The sequence below is a fragment of the Oncorhynchus clarkii genome, chromosome 18, assembly GCF_045791955.1.
Source record: "Oncorhynchus clarkii lewisi isolate Uvic-CL-2024 chromosome 18, UVic_Ocla_1.0, whole genome shotgun sequence".
Classification (NCBI taxonomy): Eukaryota; Metazoa; Chordata; class Actinopteri; order Salmoniformes; family Salmonidae; genus Oncorhynchus; species Oncorhynchus clarkii.
The window spans coordinates 41,198,558-41,221,596 of record NC_092164.1 but is presented as its reverse complement, the minus strand read 5'-3'; the positions used below and the strand labels follow the sequence as shown (position 1 = coordinate 41,221,596).

Sequence of the window (23,039 nt, the reverse complement as noted above, 5' to 3'; positions counted from 1 at the left end):
TGACATCTGCCAAATCCAGATTTGTCTGTCTGACTGGCAGATGATGAGGCGTGATTCACCTCTCCAGCCGATGCTTGGCATTACGCATGGTGATAATGCTTCCAGAGGCAGTTTGGAACTCGGTAGTGAGTGTTGCAACCGAGGACAGACTATTTTTACGCGTTACGCGCTTCAGCACTTGGTTCCGTTCTGTGAGCTTGTGTGATCTACCACTTCGCGGCTGAACCGTTGTTGCTCCTAGACATTTCCACTTCACAATAACAACACTTACAGTTGACCGTGGCAGCTGTAGCAGGGCAGAACTTTGCCAAACTGACTTGTTGGAAAGGTGGCATCCTATGACGGTGCCACTCATTACCCCGATCCACCAGCTTTAACATGGTGGCCAGGGTCATAGAGGGGGTTGACATGGTCGTTCACGTGCTACTGTAAAAATAGCCTTGTCCCGAGCTCTTGGCACTGGTAGCTAAAGAAAACTTTACAGAGACAGCCAGACGAGGGAATTCTTTGCCATGTAAAACCCTTTTAGAGGTAGGGTGATATGAAGGTGGATATGAAGGGAGATAAGAGGGGTTTCGTTAATCGTCTTATGTGGTTAAGTGGGTGTTTTGGACTTTTAGGCAAACCCTAAAAGCCTGTTTTCCAAGGAGAGTAACGTGACTCTGATCTAAACATCACGCTTATAGGGCCTTCGCCACCTGAGAAAGTTTGGTACCGTTTTTTGTTCTCTTCATATCAAAAGGCAGTCACCCAGTTAACTCTACAGAGTATTATATCAAGTTGCTAGCTTCACTGTGTCAATATCCTGTCAATTCAGAGCACCACTACAGCTTCTTAGGTGTCATCATCATCTCTCTCCCAATGCTCAGAAGTTCTAGTTGACCAAAGCTTCAAACGTGGCCTTCGTTGACCCAGTAGAAAGATCAGGATAACTCCCTCTGAATCCCCCGTCTTCTCTACTGCTGTTTATGTTCCCCCTGTAGGCACTCATCTGATGCAACACGGAGATTTCCGCTGTTTGTGATGTCCATTCTGTCATGTTCATTGGGTAACCCCACTAAGCCTGAAGAAGAGCTTAAGAGTGTGGAGGCAAGATAAGCCAGTGGGCACAGGTTCTGGTTTAAGCGCGCTACTGCTTCCTGAGTTGGACTTGACTTGAAAAAAATAAAGGACTTGTATGAGTAGATGTATGAAGATACATTTATTAAGAATTATTGTAGATGTCACCTTCCACCTTCCGCCTACTTATAGCAATTGGTAGGGATGGGTAGCCACAGCCAATCGCTTCAGTATTAGGCAACTCGGTTAAGTGTGGGTGAAAAGTAACCACACTCTATATTTAGACAACTCAATTGATTAACAACTTTGTTGCTGGAGATCTGCTAGACCAGTGGTTCCCAACTTTTTCCTTCTCCGGGGAAAATTACTACCAGATCACTGTCCAAAGCTCTAGAGAACCACCATTTGTGGTATTGCTGAATTTGATCAGTCAAATGTATCAGTGAATGCCGTACCCAAACTGCTGCTCTAGTGTAACTAGCTGTGCATTTGGGTAGATGGAGTTTCCAGTATTGTTAGGTCGGTGGTGGGGAGATTTCTGGTGGGCACTTTGGGAGAATTAGAACCACCACCAAAAATGTGGCTGCAACCTCAATGTAGAACTATCCACAAAATCAATTTCTTTATGATCAGAAAAGGTTGGCTTCTCACCCTTCTACTCTGCATCACCACTATATATATATTTTTTTTTTTTTTTTGACAGCCATCCTATTATTTTTTGGGACAGCCATCCTATTATTTTTTTGACAGCCATCCTATTATTTTGTTGACAGCCATCCTATTATTTTTTGACAGCCATCCTATTCTTTTTTTGACAGCCATCCTATTATTTTGTTGACAGCCATCCTATTATTTTTTGACATCCATCCTATTCTTTTTTTGACAGCCATCCTATTATTTTTTGACAGCCATCCTATTCTTTTTTTGACAGACATCCTATTATTTTTTTGACAGCCATCCTATTATTTTTTTGACAGCCATCCTATTATTTTTTGACAGCCATCCTATTCTTTTTTTGACAGCCATCCTATTATTTTGTTGACAGCCATCCTATTATTTTTGTTGAATGCCCTCCGGTCGCTGGACTTCCAGTACAGTAGCTCTGCACGTCACTGTCTCAAATGTACGACACAGCCGGACGATGACCTCTAGTTTCAGAAGTGCTTTTGACCTCTATGTGGACGTTGCGCTGTGGTGGAGAACTCTGGGAACATCAAATGCTCTAAGTATGTAGACCTCATCAACTCCAATGATATCATTATCAGAATGTACAAGGCAGTAACCAAGGGCTATGAGGAGGTTGTGGGGAGCAGGACCAGCCATCACGTCATGTACACAAAGAGTGCCAGAGATCTGGACCACACCACGAGTCTCCCGCTCTTTAATTTCAAGACTATGGATCTCCAGTGGCAACTCGGTGCAGTGACTGATCCTAAACCCAAGATAAAAGATTTGGTATTGGTTCTGAATCTTGTTTTCATGAAATATGTTCATGAAATCTGGCTTGACTATAACATCCACCGGATTCATGGCTTTGATATTTGCTTTAAACGTTTGTGATGAGGTGAATGTGTATGGATTTGGGAGGGACATAAATGGGAACTGGCACCGCTACATTAAACACTAACCGACAAAAGGTTTGATACTGGACAAGAACACGAAGGGCCGGTTTCCCAGATACAGATGAAGCCTATTCCTGGACTAAAAAGCAAACTCAACAGAGCCTACGAGTACAATGTTATCACGAAGCTCTCTGAAAAACACAAACTACGTCCTTTAGAGGACGTTGACAATTCATCCATATTAGTTCCCCAGCACACAACTGTGTTTGCTACCAATATATATTTTAATGGCAGAATCAAACGGGTGTTAAATACATTAGACCTCTATAGTTAACCCTGACTTCAGGGGCAGTAATGTCGCTGTTAAAGAGTGAGTGGGATCATTTGGAATTAAAATGACATAGTTGCCACTTCCGGGTAGGAATAGATTACTCTGTGTCCGAGAAGTCGTCCATGGGGTTTACTTGACTTCACTGCATTACTGACCTGGAGTATGGTTACAGAGACTTTGACTTCACTGCATTACTGACCTGGAGTATGGTTACAGAGACTTTGACTTCACTGCATTACTGACCTGGAGTATGGTAACAGAGACTTTGACTTCACTGCATTACTGACCTGGAGTATGGTAACAGAGACTTTGACTTCACTGCATTACTGACCTGGAGTATGGTTACAGAGACTTTGACTTCACTGCATTACTGACCTGGAGTATGGTTACAGAGACTTTGACTTCACTGCATTACTGACCTGGAGTATGGTTACAGAGACTTTGACTTCACTGCATTACTGACCTGGAGTATGGTAACAGAGACTTTGACTTCACTGCATTACTGACCTGGAGTATGGTTACAGAGACTTTGACTTCACTGCATTACTGACCCGGAGTATTGTTACAGAGACTTTGACTTCACTGCATTACTGACCTGGAGTATGGTTACAGAGACTTTGACTTCACTGCATTACTGACCTGGAGTATGGTTACAGTGACTTTGACTTCACTGCATTACTGACCTGGAGTATGGTTACAGAGACTTTGACTTCACTGCATTACTGACCTGGAGTATGGTTACAGAGACTTTGACTTCACTGCATTACTGACCTGGAGTATGGTTACAGAGACTTTGACTTCACTGCATTACTGACCTGGAGTATGGTTACAGAGACTTTGACTTCACTGCATTACTGACCTGGAGTATGGTTACAGAGACTTTGACTTCACTGCATTACTGACCTGGAGTATGGTTACAGAGACTTTGACTTCACTGCATTACTGACCTGGAGTATGGTTACAGAGGTTTGACTTCACTGCATTACTGACCTGGAGTATGGTAACAGAGACTTTGACTTCACTGCATTACTGACCTGGAGTATGGTTACAGAGACTTTGACTTCACTGCATTACTGACCTGGAGTATGGTTACAGAGGTTTGACTTCACTGCATTACTGACCTGGAGTATGGTTACAGAGACTTTGACTTCACTGCATTACTGACCTGGAGTATGGTTACAGAGACTTTGACTTCACTGCATTACTGACCTGGAGTATGGTAACAGAGACTTTGACTTCACTGCATTACTGACCTGGAGTATGGTTACAGAGACTTTGACTTCACTGCATTACTGACCTGGAGTATGGTAACAGAGACTTTGACTTCACTGCATTACTGACCTGGAGTATGGTTACAGAGACTTTGACTTCACTGCATTACTGACCTGGAGTATGGTAACAGAGACTTTGACTTCACTGCATTACTGACCTGGAGTATGGTTACAGAGACTTTGACTTCACTGCATTACTGACCTGGAGTATGGTTACAGAGACTTTGACTTCACTGCATTACTGACCTGGAGTATGGTAACAGAGACTTTGACTTCACTGCATTACTGACCTGGAGTATGGTAACAGAGACTTTGTAACACGTTTAATCCGGACTCATGATCATGTTATTATTTCTCACAACCCCAATTTGCACTGTCGCAGTTCTATTAAGTCAGATTGACATTCGCTCAAGCTTTTGACGACCGAAAAGGGAAAAACATTTTGTCCAGAGTACCCAAGATATTTGGCACAGTAGCAGATAAAAAAAAAATCGAGGTCAGTGGGTCAAAATAACAACAATTAGAAAGCCCAGGAATGTCAGCTCATTTGGGCAGAGCGAGGCCTCAAGTTACTCTTGTGTCGCTCTTTTTGGAGACAGAGGGGTCATGCAACGTTTGGGAACAAGAAATGATCAAATAGGTTCAAAATGCAGTGTACGTGCCCTTCAGGATCTGGTCTAGGAGTGTGGGTGGTTGGTGATCTACTTAAAAGAGTTCTGTTCCAGAAGTGGCACACAGGAGCCGAGCTTAGCCGAGCCAAGTCAGCTGCACTGAGTTGACCTGGCTACGCATCCACCAGTTGCTTGGAACCATGCTTAATAAAAGAAACATTCAAAATAATATAATCTTCAGAGGAAGCAGTTTGGTTCCGGTCGGCAGCATGATAGTGTGAAACTGTCATCAGGCCTTGACAGGGAGCTCCATGCCTCGTGTAGGCACAACATGGCAACCCTTATCTACACATAACCATCACTTGCCCACTAACCCCCTCCATCTGCCTGGGATGGAAAGAAGACACATCATCACCCACCGCCTACTACATGATGGGACTAACGTGCTGACCACACCACTCGCATCGCATGCGCGAGCGTTGCAAAATACATTTAAACGTACATGTTATTCAATTGTTGCACCCACACTGCTCGCGTGCGCCAACAAGTGTCTACATTGCCAAGCTCTAAAAGAGAAGTCCGTTCTATTTGTGGCGCTGAACGCAGTGCAAGTCCTGCCTCGCCCATCTCCTCATTGGTTTATAGAAGCAGATACCCACGTGCTATCTACTCATTGGTTATACCCACGTGGGTGTTTGAAAGATAAACTGAGTTGGGTCTGTCGTTGTGGTAGCTATGAAAGTTGCCAATCACCATATAAAGTCCAAAGAAGAAAACCCCAGGAAGGAGGAGAGATGACTAGAAACGATTTGGTTGACCGTTTTATGTGTGGATTAATTGGCGGAGTAGAGGACCTTGTGCATTTCAGGTAAAACAACAACTCAATGTTTATATCCCAGGACAAATTAGCTAGCAACAGCAAGCTAGCTAAATAGGACAAATTAGCTAGCAACTGCAAGCTAGCTAGCTAAATTGCCATAAATGGTTAATGCTATTCGACCTGTCCCCCAAATTCATATAATTGGTTCAGAGTTTGTTTTGATATTTCAACCTGTGTGTCGTGATTGCGGTTGGTGTGGGGGGGGACAAAATCAATTTGCGCACGATGGCACACGAAGGCCCACGCGCACGGACGGTTTGGGTACGGTGTGAGGGTCACCCTCACAATGTACTCAAGGATTATTCTATTTAATTTCACTGTAAAATATGAAAGAGTATAGGTTGACATCACGGCCCCACTAGAGACACTTCATGTCATGACTGTACATTTTTGGGGGTTTGTTAGGCTCATCTCCAGCAGGTGTTGTTGTTATGTACAGTGTGTTGCTAATTAATGAAAAAATCCTGTTTATAGTATACAGTCTGTGGGAACCTGTGGGAAAATCCCTGGGCCAATTGATTTCACAGTAATCAAAATAGAATCTGCCCTAACTTAATTACCATGGACAAGAGTGCTTGTTCTTTGGACACTGTGTTAACTAACCTCCAGACGAGCTTCAATGTCATACAACTCTCCTTCCGAGGCCTCCAACTGCTCTTAAATGCTAGTCAAACTAAATGCGTGCTCTTCAATCGATCACTGCCCACACCTGCCCGCCCGTCCAGCATCACTACTCTGGACGGTTCTGACTTAGAATATGTGGACAACTACAAATACCTAGATGTCTGATTAGACTGTAAACTCTCCTTTCAGACTCACATTACGCATCTCCAATCCAAAATTAAATCTAGAATATGCTTCTTATTTCGCAACACAGCATCCTTCACTCATGCTGCCAAACATACACCTCAACCTCGTAAAACTGACTATCCTGCCGATCCTTGACTTCGGCGATGTCATTTACAAAATAGCCTCCAACACTCTACTCAGCAAATTGGATGCAGTCTATCACAGTGCCATCCGTTTTGTCACTAAGGCCCCATGTGCTACCCATTACTGCGACCTGTATTCTCTCGTTGGCTGGCCCTCGCTTCATATTCGTCGCCAAACCCACTGGCTCCAGGTCATTTATAAATCTTTGCTAGGTAAAGCCCCACCTTATCTCAGCTCACTGGTCACCATAGCAGCATCCACCCGTAGCACGCGCTCCAGCAGGTATATTTCACTGGTCATCCCCGAAGCCAACTCCTCCTTTGGCCACCTTTCCTTCCAGTTCTCTGCTGCCAATGACTGGAACGAATTGCAAAAATCACTGAAGCTGGAGACTCATATCTCCCTCACTAGCTTTAAGCACCAGCTGTCAGAGCAGCTCACAGACCACTGCACCTGTACATAGCTCATCTGTAAATAGCCCATCCAACTCCTCATCTCCATACTGTTATTTATTTATTTTTGCTCCTTTGTACCCCAGTATCTCTACTTGCACATTCTTCTTCTGAACATCTATCACTCCAGTGTTTAATTGCTAAATTGTAATTATTTTGTCACTATGGCCTATTTTTTGCCTTACCTCCCTTATCTTACCTCGTTTACACACACTGTACATAGACTTTTTCTATTGTGTCATTGACTGTATGTTTGTTTATTCCATGTGTAACTCTGTGTTGTTGTTTGTGTCGCACTGCTTTGCTTAATCTTGACCAGGTCGCAGTTGTAAATGAGAACTTGTTCTCAACTAGCCTACCTGGTTAAATAAAGGAGAAATATAAAATACAAAAATACCATGGTAATTGTCTCTGTAACACACAAATAGAGCTCAGCTGCTTGGATAACAAGCAAGAGATCTCTCCAAAATAAATGTCAATATAATCATCATGAAACCACATGTACTGTAGGCCTGAACTTAGTCAATAGGTAACCCCTGGACTTCAAGTGTTAATCTGTCATTATGACTACCGTGGCTACCTGGGATCACTAAATTCTTCCCCACACATAGCCCTAACTGGGGCAGGATTTCCACACCACTCTGAGGAGACAGCCTGATCTGGGGTACGTAGCTGCCTGATTTTGAACTCTTATTTAGAAAATAGAAAATACTCAAATGGCAGAGGATGTTTTGGCTGGCATTCAGAGTCCCCTCCGGGTCTGGCCTCTCAGATGCAGAACGCCCTCCACTTCTCCATAATTGTACATACCATCCTGATCTTGCAACTATCATGCAGTCACATTGTCAGCAGTGCTTGTTTTCTCAGATTAAATACACTCATTTTACTCTGAGGGGAATTATGGCAGTGAAAACAAGGGATGATAGTATCAATGAAAAGAAAGGGACACAAAACATCAGGGAATCCTGTGGAGCATGTATGCCAGCTTGGCTCGATTGGAAGACTGCCGCTGAGACGACTGAGGTAGTTATTAAGGCGTTCCACTCTCAGCCCTGTCCCCAGAGATCTGGTCGCTGTGGTTACAGGCTTATCGGTGACGCGAATGGTCCCAAGGGAGGACATGGTGGCTCAGCGACAGCTTGGTGACAGCTTCAGGTCAAACCTGGCCTGTCCTGAGCGTTATGTAACCCAAATGGCTCATTTGCACAATTACACAAACCGTTATTTCACTCTCACTCTCAGCCAGTCATCTTCCCTCTCACTTAAAGAGGAGGTGCCAATCCGCAAAATGTGTTGCCTGGAAGGCTCCCATACAGGGCCAGGTTGAGTCAGTCGCATGTTGTAAAACGTGTCGCCATGGATACATTGTCCCTGGCCTGTAGTTTTCTTTTAACAGCTCCGCAGGTCATCTTCGGCTGTCAATCCAATGGGAGAGTGAGCATACACTGTGAGGAAGATCGATAGAGAAAGGGAAATGATAAATGCAGATGAACTGATGGAATGAAACTACCTCCACATGATGTGACATTATACTTGTAAACCTTGCTTGAAGATGGCACACACACACATACAGACACACACACACAATACGCACACACACACACACACACACACACACACACACACACACACACACACACACACACACACACACACACACACACACACACACACACACACACACACACACACACCCATGCACAATTCATACACGCACACCCCTCTCTCTTTGTGTGCCACACCCAAGCAAGTACATCGACCAGGTACAAGTAGGGGTATGGTTCGCGCAAACCCGAGCGCCAGGGACAAAAATACCCCATTCTTTCCACTGTTGATCTCTGTCGCCACAGCGATTAGATAGCGATGTTTGCCTGGGAAGATAAGAAGCAGCAGGATCCCAGCGCTGGAACACTTTCATTCAGGATCGGCGATAAGAAAGCGGGTCCCCTTGGGAGGAAGTCCAACCACAACATAATGGCGTTGAGTGTGCAGCCACCTGCAGAACAGGTGACTCACATCTGCCCAGTGAGATGGGAGTTCTAGGAAGACGTCAGTCAGACATGCAAGACCGTGGATGGTGATTTATATGGTGCACTGAGGGTTGTGCATCAACAGTACGCATCATGTTACCATCTCGCACGTCTGGGACTGCCGGTGACGTTTTGAAGATCAGATTGCCTGTGAAAGGGTTGAAATTGAAACAGTGCCTGATGAATGGTATTCGCTGTACTCACAGATCTTCCCTCTCCTGTAACGAAGATCTGCATTTATCAAATACATTTGTCCAAGGTAGTCATAATCTATAAAAAAATATATTTATATATTTTTTGACACACATTTAACCCGTTTTGTTAGGCACTAAACTACTTCCATATACTGTATATTTGCATACATTTTTTAACTGGTACCGGGATATCTTTTTGCCGTCCTACATGTGCGTGGCTGTGAGAGTCATATTAGTTTGTAGCCCAAACTGCTAAGACGCTACAGACAGAGGTTGGCAAATTGGTGGTACCGACTTCAGACGTGTCCCTTGATGCTTCTGGGGGTCGTAGAGCAAATTGGAGAACACCCTGGTGTTCGTGATGGTCTCATCTTACCATAGAGGGGGTCAATAGTTTGTTGGTCAAACCGTTCGGACGCTACAGACGTTTCCGTGAGAAGACCGATTTTCGGGACGTCTCATGGTCTGACCAACACCGTGTAGAAAGGTGTAGCTCTGCCACCTTTCCATGCAGATGCGGATGACGTAGAAACAACGTTGATTCAACCAATGTGTGCCCCGTGGGAAGGCACTAACCTTGAATAGGAAGAAAGAAAGACTTCCTTTCTGAAACCTGGAAGTACTGTCACCGATCCAAAAAACGCCTTTACTTTTCCGGGTCAGTGGTATGGACAGTGCTTCTTGACTACGGTGCACCAGGTTGTGAGTTCAAGCCTCGGTCAGGTAGGATTCCCACTCTGTCCGCACACACCTAAACACAGCAACTGGACAATAATGTACTAATGTAAGAAGAAAACGAACGTCGGCTTACAGTGTACTGACCTCAAGCAGAAGAGTACTAATTCGTCCTTTGCTAGTGCTTGGTTGTATAAAGCAGATCTTAATTACACTAACTGCTAAATAGAGGGACAGCGACGAGGGAGGTTTGAGTCTGAAGATAGGAGAAGAAGAATACTTTATTGTCCATTATGTCCTTGCAGAGAACAGAAATGTGAGATCGTGTAGCCTCTATGTAAGTGTACTAGAGCCACTGCTAAGACATCTGGTTCTTTATGGCTCAGGATGTAACTACAAGGATGCTGGTTCAAGCCCTGCATAGCACTGCATTATGTATGGTACAGGAAAATGACTACCATGGTGCTAATTGGATCCATGGGAAACCTATTGTGGAATATAAACACAGCTTGACTTGGGGACACTTCTAAGGAATGGAAACCATTTACATTTTTTTGGTGAACTGTCGTTGTCCTCGTGCCATATGTCTGATCGTCGCTGAGATTCAATTCATTTCAGCTAAAAGCGTCCCATTGAGAAATAAGTCAATTAGGCCCTGAAACACTTACAGCAGTGGGGAAGGGATGCTGCTTGAATGAGAGGAAAAACAAACCTGCTTATTTTGAATGAACGGAATTGAATTGAAATCCATAACAAAGACACTGGCAGGTGGCATGAGGATATGGGCTTACGCATACAGTACCAGTCAAACCTACTCATTCAAGGGTTTTTCTTTATTTGTACAGTTTTCTACATTGTAGAATACTAGTGAAGACATCAACACTATGAAAAAACACAAAAAAAATAAAAAATCATGTAGTAACCAAAAAAGTGTTAAACAAATCAAAATACATGTTATATTTTATATTCTTCAAAGTAGCCACCTTTGCCTTGATGACAGCTTTGCACACTATTGGAATTCTCTCAACCAGCTTCATGAGGTAGTCACATGGAATGCATTTCAGTTAACAGGTGTGCCTTGTTAAAAGTTAAATAGGGGAATTTCTTTCCTTCTTAATGCATTTGAGCCAAATAGTTGTGTTGTGATAAGGTAGGGTTGGAATACAGACGATCGCCCTATTTGGTAAAATACCAAGTCCATATTATAGAAAGAACAGCTCAAATAATCAAAGAGAAATGACAGTCCATCATTACTTTAAGACATGAAGGTCAGTCAATATGGAAAATGTAAGTGCAGTCGTAAAAACCATCAAGCGCTATGATGAAACTGGCTCTCATGAGGACCGCCACAGGAAATCAAGACCTAGAGTTACCTCTGCTGCAGGGATATGTTCATTAGAGTTAACTGCACCTCAGAAATTGCAGCCCAAATATATGCTTCACAGAGTTCAAGTAACAGACATCTCAACATCAACTGTTCAGAGACTACGTGAATCAGGCCTTAATGGTCAAATTGCTGCAAAGAAACCAGTACTAAAGGACACCAATAAGAAGAAGAGAGTTGCTTGGGCCAAGAAACACGAGCAATGGACATTAGACCGGTGGAAATCTGTCCTTTGGTCTGATGAGTACAAATTTTAGATTTTTGGTTCCAACCACTGTGTCTTTGTGAGACGCAGAGTAGGTGAACGGATGATCTCTGCATGTGTGGTTCCCACCATGAAGCATGGAGGAGGAGGAGTGATGGTGTGGGGGTGCTTTGCTGGTGACACTGTCTGTAATTTATTTAGAATTCAAGGCACACTTAGCCAGCTGGGCTACCACAGCATTCTGCAGCGATATCCCATCCCATCTGGTTTGTGCTTAGTGGGACTATCATTTGTTTTTCAACAGGACAATGACCCAACACACCCCCAGGCTGTGTAAGGGCTATTTGACCAAGAAGGAGAGTGATGGAGTGCTGCATCAGATGACATGGCCTCCACAATCACCCGACCTCAAACCAATTGAGATGATTTGGGATGAGTTGGACCGCAGAGTAAAGGAAAAGCAGCCAACAAGTGCTCAGCATATGTGGGAACTCCTTCAAGACTGTTGGAAAAGTATTCCAGGTGAAGCTGGTTGACAGATTGCCACGAGCGTGCAAAGCTGTCATCAAGGCAAAGGGTGGCTACTATGAAGAATCTAAAATATATGTGGACTTGTTTACCACTATTTTGGTTACTACATGATTCCATATGTGTTATTTCATAGTTTTGATGTCTTCACTATTATTCTACAATGTAGAAAATTGTAAAAATAAAGACAAACCCTTGAATGAGTAGGTGTTTACAAACTTTTGACTGGTACAGTATTTACACACACAAATATACAAGTGAAATGTGTGTTTGGACACAATAAACACAGAGAGAGCGAGAGAGCGAGAGAGCGAGACAGACAGACAGACAGACAGACAGACAGACAGACAGACAGACAGACAGACAGACAGACAGACAGGCAAGAGAAGAGAGAAGAGAGAGAGAGAGAGAGAGAGAGACAGAGAGAGACAGACAGCGAGAGAGAGAGAGAGAGAGAGAGAGAGAGAGAGAGACAGACAGAGACAGACAGAGACAGACAGAGACAGACAGAGACAGACAGACAGACAGACAGACAGACAGACAGAAGAGCGAGACAGACAGACAGACAGACAGACAGACAGACAGACAGACAGACAGACAGACAGAGAGAGAGAGAGAGAGAGAGAGACAGACAGACAGACAGACAGACAGACAGACAGACAGACAGACAGACAGACAGACAGACAGACAACAGACAGAAGAGAGAGAGAGACAGAGAGAGAGACAGAGACAGAGACAGACAGAGAGAGAGAGAGAGAGAAGCGTGGGAGGAAAGAAGGTCAAAAGAAAATGTTTTCCGGCAGCATACTTGTTGAGTCTGTTCTTAATGGCATATAGTACCCCCTCCGTTCTGTCGTCATGCACTCTACGTGAGTGTAACATACGCACCAGGAGTAGAGAGGGGGCGAGAGGAGGCGAGAGGAAGAACCTGAGAGAAAGAGAGTAAAAAATATGAATGAGCGTAGGAGCAATCAACAGCTGCTGATTCAGACTGATATAAACAAGTAAGAGAGCAGAAGGGGGAATGACACACACACACACACACACACAGCAGCTGCTCCTTATTCATACAAGTGCGAACACTCAAACACAGCCAGTCAAACTGTATGCAACCATGAGAGTAAATGGGCACTTCATAGAAACAGTAAGGATCTCCATCTATATCACCTATACTACAGTGGAGGGGGGAGGTGAGGGGAGGCTGGTTCGTATTAATGGCTGGAACAGAGTGAATGGAATGGCATTAAACACATGGAAACCATTTGATACCATTCCACTGATTCCGCTCCAGCCACTACTACAAGCCATCCTCCCCAATTAAGGTGCCACCAACCTCCTGTGCTATACTATAATTCACAGAATTTCCCACTCTTATGCATGATCACATGCAAAACTCAACAGATGCTGGTTGATAGCTACACAAACATGCTTGTCACGCACATGCATACAAATACACACATAGACATGAGCAAACCCCCCCCCCCCCTCACCCCCACACACACACACAATGCACAGAACCACAGGCATAGGGACAAAAACACAAAAAGGCAAACACAAAACCATTTAGCCAGCCATCAACTGTCCTTATGTTGTTCAAGGTCCCCCAGAACATCACATATTGTACCCATACAAAAACATGAACTACTCTCATGGTTGCAGCGTGTTGTCCAGGGTCTTCCTCCAAACACGTTGAACAGGAATTTATACAGCACATCAATGCTCTGCTAACATGTGACCAAAGACATAAAGAATTGTCCGCTATTTGGTTCCTTCAAGTTGTCAAAGCATTCAGTTCTAGCATCACAAAAGTTCATACAAACTGTACACACTTGACAAAACACGCACAAATGTATACATGCACGCACGCACGCACAAACACACAGTAAAGTATACTGACAGTGATTTCACCAAAAGATCTTCAGCCCTATTTCTGGCACACAGATACACTTACATAACTAACGGCTAAGTTCCTGTCTGTTACCTTTAACCTGTTATCTACAGACATCCTTGACTTCCTGACTGCTGGGCGGGTTAGGGTTAGGAGGTTAAATACAGTTCAATGCAGTGCTTATCACTGTCTATTGACAGCTACCTTTCACCTATTGATACCTTTCACCTATTCCTGGGCGGAACTCACGCACACACGTCCACATGCATGCACGCACACACGCTCGCTTTGATATGTTATTCTTTAAATCCGACACTTCTCGTCGTCAAGCATTGCTCGAACTATGACCGAACCACTATTTGACTATGACCGCATACTATTCTGATGAGTTGGAAGTCACGCCATTCTTGACATTCCTTATCTGATTCTCATAAATGTCAAATAACAGTAGATATGCAACCGTGTACAATAACCAATTGTATAATTTGTTCTTCATGCATTAACTGAACAGGGGCGCCCTCTTGTGTTGATAAGAGGGACTGCATGAAGTAGACAAATGTTTTCAGTAGAGTATACACTACAGTTCAAAAGTTTGGGGTCCCTTGTTTTATAAAGAAATGCTTATTTTTTTTGTCCATTAAATAACATAAAATTGATCAGAAATACAGTGTAGACATTGTTAATGTTGTAGCTGGAAACAGATGATTTTTAATGGAATATCTACATAGGTGTTCAGAGGCCCATTATCAGCACCCATCACTCCTGTGTTCCAACGGCACGTTGTGTTAGCTAATCCAAGTTGATCATTTTAAAAGGCTAATTGATCTTTAGAAAACCCCTTTGCAATTATGTTAGCACAGCTGAAAACTGTTGTCCTGATTAAAGAAGCAATACAACTGGCCTTCTTTAGACTAACTGAGTTAGCAACAGCATTTGTGGGTTTGAGTACACGCTCAAAATGGTCAGAAACATAGAACTATCTTCTGAAACTCGTCAGTCTAGTCTTGTTCTGAGAAATGAAGGCTATTCCATGCGAGAAATTGCCAAGAAACTGAAGATCTCGTACAACGCTGTGTACTCCCTTCACAGAACAGCGCAAACTGTCTCTAACCAGAATAGAAAGAGGACAAGAACATTAGAGTGTCTAGTTTGAGAAACAGACACCCCACAAATCCTCAACTGGCAGCTTCATTAAATAGTACCTGCAAAACACCAGTCTCAACATCAACAGTGAAGAGGTGACTCCAGGATGCTGGGCTTCTATGCAGAGTTGCTAAGGAAACAAATCTCAGACTGGCCAATAAAAATAAAATATTAAGATGGGCAAAAGAACACAGACACTGGACAGAAGAAGATTGGAAAAAAGTGTTATAGACAGACAAATCTAAGTTTGCGGTGTTCGGATCACAAAGAAGAACATTCGTGAGATGTAGAAAAAATGAAAAGATGCTGGAGGAGTGCTTCACGTCGTCTGTCAAGCATGGTGGATACTTAATTAAGTGCCGTCCACAGGGTATGGCATGGCGTTGTAAAATGGAGTGATAGCCTTCCTTCTTCAAGATCCCTTTTACCCTGTACAAATCTCCCACTTTACCACCACCAAAGCACCCCCAGATCATCACATTGTATCCACCATGCTTGACAGACGACGTGAAGCACTCCTCCAGCATCTTTTAGCCAATTTCCTCCTACAACAGGACAATGACCCAAAGCACAGCTCCAATATATGCAAGAACTACTTCAGGAAGAAGCAGTCAGCTGGTTTTCTGTTTATAATGGAGTGGCCAGCACAGTCACCGGATCTCAACCCTGTTGCTCTGTTGTGGGAGCAGCTTGACCGTATGGTACGTAAGAAGTGCCCACCAAGCCAATCCAACTTGTGGGAGGTGCTTCAGGAAGCATGGGGTGAAATCTCTTCAGATTACCTCAACAAATTGACAACTAGAATGCCAAAGGTCTGCAAGGCTGTAATTTCTGCAAATGGAGGATTCTTTGACAAAAGCTAAGTTTGAATGACACAATTATTTCAATTAAAAATCATTATTTATAACCTTGTCAACATCTTGACTATATTTCCTATTCATTTTGTAACTCATTTCATGTATGTTTTCATGGAAAACCAGGACATTTCTAAGTGACCCCAAACTTTTGAACGGTAGTGTACATGTATATTCAGCAACAGTTGAGTGTAAAAAAAATCATTCTCTGCTCGTTATCACACTATTTCCCTGGTTAGTTTGGGCAAATAGCAGAAGCTCGAAGCTTCTTAGCAGAGTTGTGGGTCTATTAAAAATCTCACTTGTCAACAAAAGACTGGAGCACAGGCTATATTTATTGTAGCATGTGTGCCACCAACACATGAATCTCAACTATACAGTGCTGCAGGCCTATTTTTTATTTTTTTTAAACCTCCCTAGTCCTTGCTGATGACAAGCATACCCATAACATGGTGCAGCCACCACCAAGCTTGAAAATATAAAGAGTGGTATTCAGTGATGTATTGTGTTTGCCCCAAACATAACACTTTGTATTCAGGACATAAAGTTAATTTTTGAGCCACATTTGTTGCAGTTTTACTTTAGTGCCTTATTGAAAATAGGATGCATGTTTTGGAATATTTTTATTCTGTACAGGCTTCTGTCACTCTGTCATGTAGGTTAGTCCTGTATTGTGGAGTAACTACAATGTTGTTGATCCATCCTCAGTTTTCTCCTATCACAGCCATTAAGCTCTGTAAAGTCACCATTGGCCTCATGCTTAAATCCCTGAGCGGTTTCCTTCCTCTCCAGCAACTGAGTTAGGAAGAACGCCTGCACTTTTGTAATAACTGGGTTTATTGCTACACCACCCAGTGTATTTAATAACTAATTAATAAATAATGCTCAAAGGGCTATTCAATGTCTGTTGTTTTTTTACCCATCTACCAATAGGTGCCCTTCTTTGTGAGGCATTGGAAAACCTCCCTGGTCTTTGTGGTTGAATCTGTGTTTAAAATTCCCTGCTCGACTTGGGGACTTTACAGATAATTGCACGTCTGAGGTACAGAGATGAGGTAGTCATTACAAATTCATGTTAAACACTGTTATTTGCAATCCATGCAACTTATGCGACTTGTTAAGCACATGTTTACTCCTGAATGTATTTAGGCTTGCCATAGAAAAGGGTTTGAAAACGTATTGACTTTTTATATTATTGTAAAAATTCCTAAAAACAATTCCACTTTGACATGGTGGGGTATTGTGTGTAGGCCAGTGACACAAAATCTCAATTTAATCAATTTCAAATTCAGGCTGGAACACAACAAAATGTGGATAAAGTCAAGGAGTGTGACTACTTTCTGAAAGTACTGTATATCACTGTGGTGCTGAGGGACCAGTCACAACATGTTCCGTTCAACGCTACAAGGATTAAATGTTCAGTACTGTATTAGATCAGGGCCTCTCATTTACACACAAAGAATGGCCTTCCCACACATATTAAATGGCGTGCTTTCATCATCTCTTTTTCTTAATCTGTAGACTGCACTGATTTGAAATTATTTGGACAGGTGATCTGTGAATCCTTGGTTAACATCCACGATGTTGCCCTTGTTTCATTTTCTAATCAAAGATCAGTCAAATGAAGGATGGTCTCACTACTGGTGTCCCTCAGGGCACAGTAAAGTCCTCACTGATTATAAATGGCTCTGGATAATAGCGTCTGTTCAATTTCTAAAGCCTGAAATGTAAAAATGCTTGAGTCACAGCAGTCAACGGCATTAGAATAACCCTCAACACTTACACAATAGAGCCGACAGAGTTTAAATTAAAAGGCATTTATTTTGGTTAAACATTTTTTCCACACAGCGGCCAAGCCTCAGCACTTGTGGTACATTAATATAAAAGACAAGATTTCAAACATCCTCACTCACTGAGGAAAATAGTTGTAACAACCCGCTCCACAATTCTCCTCAAAACTGTTCAAATGTTATTTTCAAAACCATACATCATTATACAGTCTGCCATTTGAGCGTGAATCATCGACAGTCACACCTCTACAGTGTGATTCAGGGCTCTCAAAGTAGTGTAAAATGAGATTAAACCAGAAATCCTGTCTACAATTAGTGTGTCAAGGAGAATGAGTATGACGAGACCAAACGGCACACTGACTAAGTGCACAATTCTCTGGTTGCCCTGTAACAGAAAGTTCACACACCCCTGGACATTCTTCCACATTTTGTTGTGTTGCAGCCTTTGATCAAATTGAGATTTTTTTCTGTCACTACAAATTCATAAAAAAGAAAAAGCTGAAATGTCTTGAGTCAATAAGTATTCAACCCCTTTGTTATGGCAAGCCTAAAGTTCAGGAGTAAAAATGTGCACATAAGTTGCATGGACTCACTTTGTGTGGAATATTAGTGTTTAACATTAATTTTGAATGACTATATCTCTGTACCCCACACATACAATTATCTGTAAGGTCCCTCAGTCGAGCAATGATTTATAAACACAGATTCAAACACAAAGACCGGGGAAGTTTTTCAATGCCTTGCAAAGAAGGGCACCTTTGGTTGATGGGTGTAAAAAAAAAAGCTGACATTGAATATCCCTTTAAGAATGGTGACGTTATTAATTACCCTTTAGATGGTATATCAACACAACCAGTCACTACAAAGATACAGGCGTCCTTCCTAGCGCAGTTGCCGGAGAGGAAGGAAACCTGGTTCAGTCTGCCTTCCACCAGCACAACAGTAACCTAAAACACAAGACAAATCTACACTGGAATAGCTTTACCAAGAAGACAGTGAATGTTCCTGAGTGACCGAGTTACAGTTTTGACTTAAATCTACTTGAAAATCTATGGCAAGGCCTGAAAATGTTTGTCTAGAAATGAAAACAACCAATTTGACAGAGCTTGAAGAAGTTAGAAAAAAACAATGAACAAATGTTGCATAATCCAGGTGTGGAAAGCTCTTAGAGACTTACCCAGAAAGACTCAGCTTTCTGGCAGCTGTAATCGCTGCCAAAGGTGCTTCTACAAAGTATTGACTCAGGGGTGTGAATACCTATGTAAATTAGATATTTAAATAATTTAGCAAAAAAATTGGAAAAACATGTTTTCACTTTGTCAATATGGGGTATTGCGTGTAGATGGGTGAGACACGGGGTATGAATACTTTCTTAAGGCACTGTATATAAAGGAGAAAGTCAAAGGTTTAAAAAAAAAAAGAGCTGTTTGAAAGTTAGACTAGATCTATTATAGTTCCATTCGCATCTGGTTGAATAGCTTCAAATGGCTTGGCCTTAATATATAATATTGATGTAATTGAGTTAAACAAATTGATTTTTAAGAAGACAAACAAATGTACTTCCAAGTAGACTAAATAATTAGCTGTCGGATGAATTCAACGAGTTAAACGGACAGAATCATTAGATGTCCGAGTTGACCGAATCATTAGATGTCCGAGTTGACCGAATCATTAGATGCCCGAGTTGACCGAATCATTAGATGCCCGAGTTGACCGAATCATTAGATGCCCGAGTTGACCGAATCATTAGATGCCCGAGTTGACCGAATCATTAGATGCCCGAGTTGACCGAATCATTAGATGCCCGAGTTGACCGAATCATTAGATGCCCGAGTTGCCCGAGTTGACCGAATCATTAGATGCCCGAGTTGACCGAATCATTAGATGCCCGAGTTCATTAGATGCCCGAGTTGACCGAATCATTAGATGCCCGAGTTGACCGAATCATTAGATGCCCGAGTTGACCGAATCATTAGATGCCCGAGTTGACCGACTCATTTGCTTTCATTTTTCTGGCTCTGTAAACGTACTAATTCACGTCACGCATGCATAAATGTTGGTAATATTGCGGACATACAGTATTACCACTATCAGCACAAAAATACAGCTGACTGGCAGCCCATAAATGTCCCCTTTTACCGTTTATAAAAAGGATCCTTCACTTCAAAAGTCATTATTATTACTTATTCACACACAGTATGATCAAATATTTCACTGCACCTTTTCATTGACAAGGCTTTAATGTGTGATGGTTTTAACTTGGTAAACGTTTCCACTTATCTAGCTGTACAGCGTTCCACGGGGATGACATTGGCGCATTTCCAAAACCAATACTGTACAGATAATCTTTTCCAATTACATAATTTATAACGCTAACAGGACAGAAACACTATATGGACATGGAATTGTCTCCTAACTACAGATCAGGATCCATTTAAAACGCTGATTTAAGGTGATAAAAATGTGCTCCCCGCAGATTGTGTTCAGACACACACAATTGAATGACGATCTGGTATTCTTTGTGCTAGGTATCACTTCACAAAGCACATCAGTTGTGATATACGGTGCTTTAAGATGTTTAAACGTCTACCGGTCTGACTCAACAATTTTCCATGCGCCAGTTCTATACACTCGCATGGGGAAGGTCCTTTTCAACACCTCAACCAAATGGCTTTTGGGGAACTTTGTGTTTGAACATGTCTGAGCACGAGCTGAAATACATATGACAGATTTCGATTACAGTGCTCATTTGCACATTTTCTCTCTTTGATTCGAAATGCCACTGTTTCAGTCCACCAACCTTCGTCCGATCGTGATCTGCCCAAAATGCTGGCATTCCAAATAAAAAAACGCAAAACTTTCCAAGCAAGCAGTGTACAGGACCCCTGCTCTTGTGTCATGCTGCATTCCTCGACACAACAGCACTTCACTTCTAGGGGACCTAAAAAGTTTGGCCAAAATGTCTCCTTCAAGGCTTGAAGAATGTTCGACTCGAGCTCGAACGTTCAACCAAATATTCTGGCTTCTTCAAGGTTTGAGCTTGAGCCAGGGGTGGACGATGGTGAGGATGGAGAGGACCGAAGAGGCCAGGCCACATGCCCCAACGAAGCCCTGACCGGTGGGGTAGATGCCCAGCCGGTCCAGGGGGATGAACACGTCGCACGCGTTCTTCAGCAGGTCCAGCAGCAGCGGTGGGTTGCTGCGCAGCACTGTCACCAGCAGGTGGCACTGTCTGCGGAGGCGTACAGGTAATATGGCTCCGGGAATGGAAGAGGGGTCGGAGAGGTCGACGTCCTCGGGGGTGAGCGAAGAGGGGTGTGGAGAGGGAGGAGAAGAGGTCCAGGTAGCCTTTGACCCCACATGGGAGGAGCGGGCCTCACGCTCCATAAGCAGGCGGATCTCGTAGGCGTCCCGGGTTAGGTTGAGGATGAGGGCAAAGAGGTAGTACCTGTAGAGAACGAGAGACAAAGATGTGAGAGATTAAGCATGTGAGGCAGAGAGAGATTCATGTCAAATCTGAGAGAAAGTAAAGATAGTGAGAGACCGGAAAAGAGAGGATGTAGGAGACATTGAACAAAAGAAAAAGTAGCAAAGAGGGGGAGTTAAGAGGTAGAATTAGATAACGAACGCGATAGAAAATAGCTCTAGGGAGAGAGAATGTAGTTAACAACTGCCAATAGTAATAAAGTTCATTACAGGACTTCTGATGACCTTGGCCACCTCAAATATACTGATTCCTAATGTGGTGAAATTTAAGGCTTAAATTTCCCAATCCTTCAGTCACCTGAAGGATCTCTGGCTCCACTTGACCTGGTCCAGTTGGGGCAGGAGGCCAGCCTTGCCGGCCCACAGCACGTTGTCACAGGCGAAGTACATGGCCTTGTTGAGGTGGGCCACGGTCAGACAGAGACGCAACACGCTGTCCGAGAGGTGCACAGCACGTTTCGCTGCCTCCACAGCCTCTGCTGAGTTCCCTAGACGCATCACTGGAGAGAGAGAGTGACGTGAAACCCAGAGTTGATGTACAGAGAGTAAGCCTGAGACACAGAGGTGTAGCATTGACTTGCAGACAGTGACTTACACTTCCTTGTTAGGCTCACATGAGCTTCCAGTTGTTTCACTGTCTTCAGGAGCTCAACACCTGCCCCACCCTTCTGGAGAGTGTAACCTAGCAACGTACAGGTGTACTGTGCAGCCCTATGTGAACACCGAAAAGGAATCAAATGTGTCAAAATCTGATTATAGCCGTTACTTTAGTTCAGTAAATGTTTTGCATCTTGCGATTAATAACTTGGCCACAACTTCGTCTACTTTCTCCAGTTTTCATGTCAAGGGCAATTGGTACTTACTTTCATGTAGCTACAGTAACTATCAGTATAATACCAAATGCAGTTGGGACAATGGCCACTTGATAGGGAAAGACTGAAAATAGCGATTGTCATTTATTTTATCCAGGTTTGGGAGAGCCCGAGACAAAACACTGCATGAACCCCTATCCAGAACCCCTTCAATTCGAACCCAAAATCAGCTGTCCCGCAATACCCAATGACACCGGGAGGTAGGCAGTGTCGGGCAGGAGCAACCAGACAAAAACCTACAAAAAGTCGAGAACTGAACGGGTACAAAAGGTCACCAACATCGCTGGACTTTTTATAAAGTTATTTGTACTTTTTCGTCCGCTTATATCTACACATTTTTGTATACTCATGGATTTCAGTTTGTATTGACTGCTAGTGATAGTTAATAAATGTAAAAATTTTAGCTGTCTTGAGAAATCTCAACTGCAATACATTTTAGCTACTGCACCTGAAAACTCGTTCCTTGGCTTGGCTCTGCGCACTAAATCGAATCCAAGAGTCCATGCTGGCGACAGGCAACACTTGCTTTCCTTTGCAACTGTGGATTGATTAGGCCTGTGTCCGTGTCTGCTAGCAATCTATCTACAACGTTATACACCGTCTTCTCGCAAGAGCTGCCCAATGCTATCTGCAATCTTCAATATGTCACCATGTGCCCCAAACGTCCGCCAACAGAATTTGTTTATTTTATTTGGCTAGATTGATAGCTTCACAACACGAACAACTTCACCTCACCTTTACCCATGGACGGAATCTGTGGAGGGACAACAAAGCGAAAGTCCTTTACACAGTAATCATTAGCTACGTTACTTGTAGGAGGTTCGTCCACAATACATGGCTTGTATTGTACATGGCGTTAGTCGTTTCAGTGGAGCACGCTATTGAATAATA

The 23,039-nt window shown here is 43.1% G+C and overlaps 1 protein-coding gene and 1 pseudogene across 2 annotated transcripts; one reads left to right on the top strand and one right to left on the bottom strand.

The window, feature by feature from the left end:
• Positions 1-2,235: 2,235 nt before the first annotated feature.
• Positions 2,236-8,365, top strand: LOC139372322 (CMP-N-acetylneuraminate-beta-galactosamide-alpha-2,3-sialyltransferase 1 pseudogene; annotated as a pseudogene).
• A 10,642-nt stretch (positions 8,366-19,007) lies between these two features.
• Positions 19,008-22,984, bottom strand: LOC139373521 (peroxisomal membrane protein 11B-like). 2 transcript variants are annotated; one of them, XR_011627581.1, is made up of 5 exons: positions 22,597-22,984; positions 21,872-21,987; positions 21,575-21,776; positions 20,591-21,238; positions 19,008-19,047 (listed from the first exon to the last, which is right to left on the bottom strand). XR_011627581.1 is itself a non-coding variant. In XM_071114127.1 (4 exons), the coding sequence occupies exons 1-4, from the start codon at positions 22,650-22,652 to the stop codon at positions 20,818-20,820; spliced, it is 795 nt and encodes a 264-aa protein (XP_070970228.1). In that variant the 5' UTR covers positions 22,653-22,984; the 3' UTR covers positions 19,701-20,817. The 2 variants fall into 2 exon arrangements, 1 of the variants encoding a protein (XP_070970228.1); XM_071114127.1 differs by lacking the exon at positions 19,008-19,047 and having other exon boundaries at positions 19,701-21,238.
• Positions 22,985-23,039: the final 55 nt, after the last annotated feature.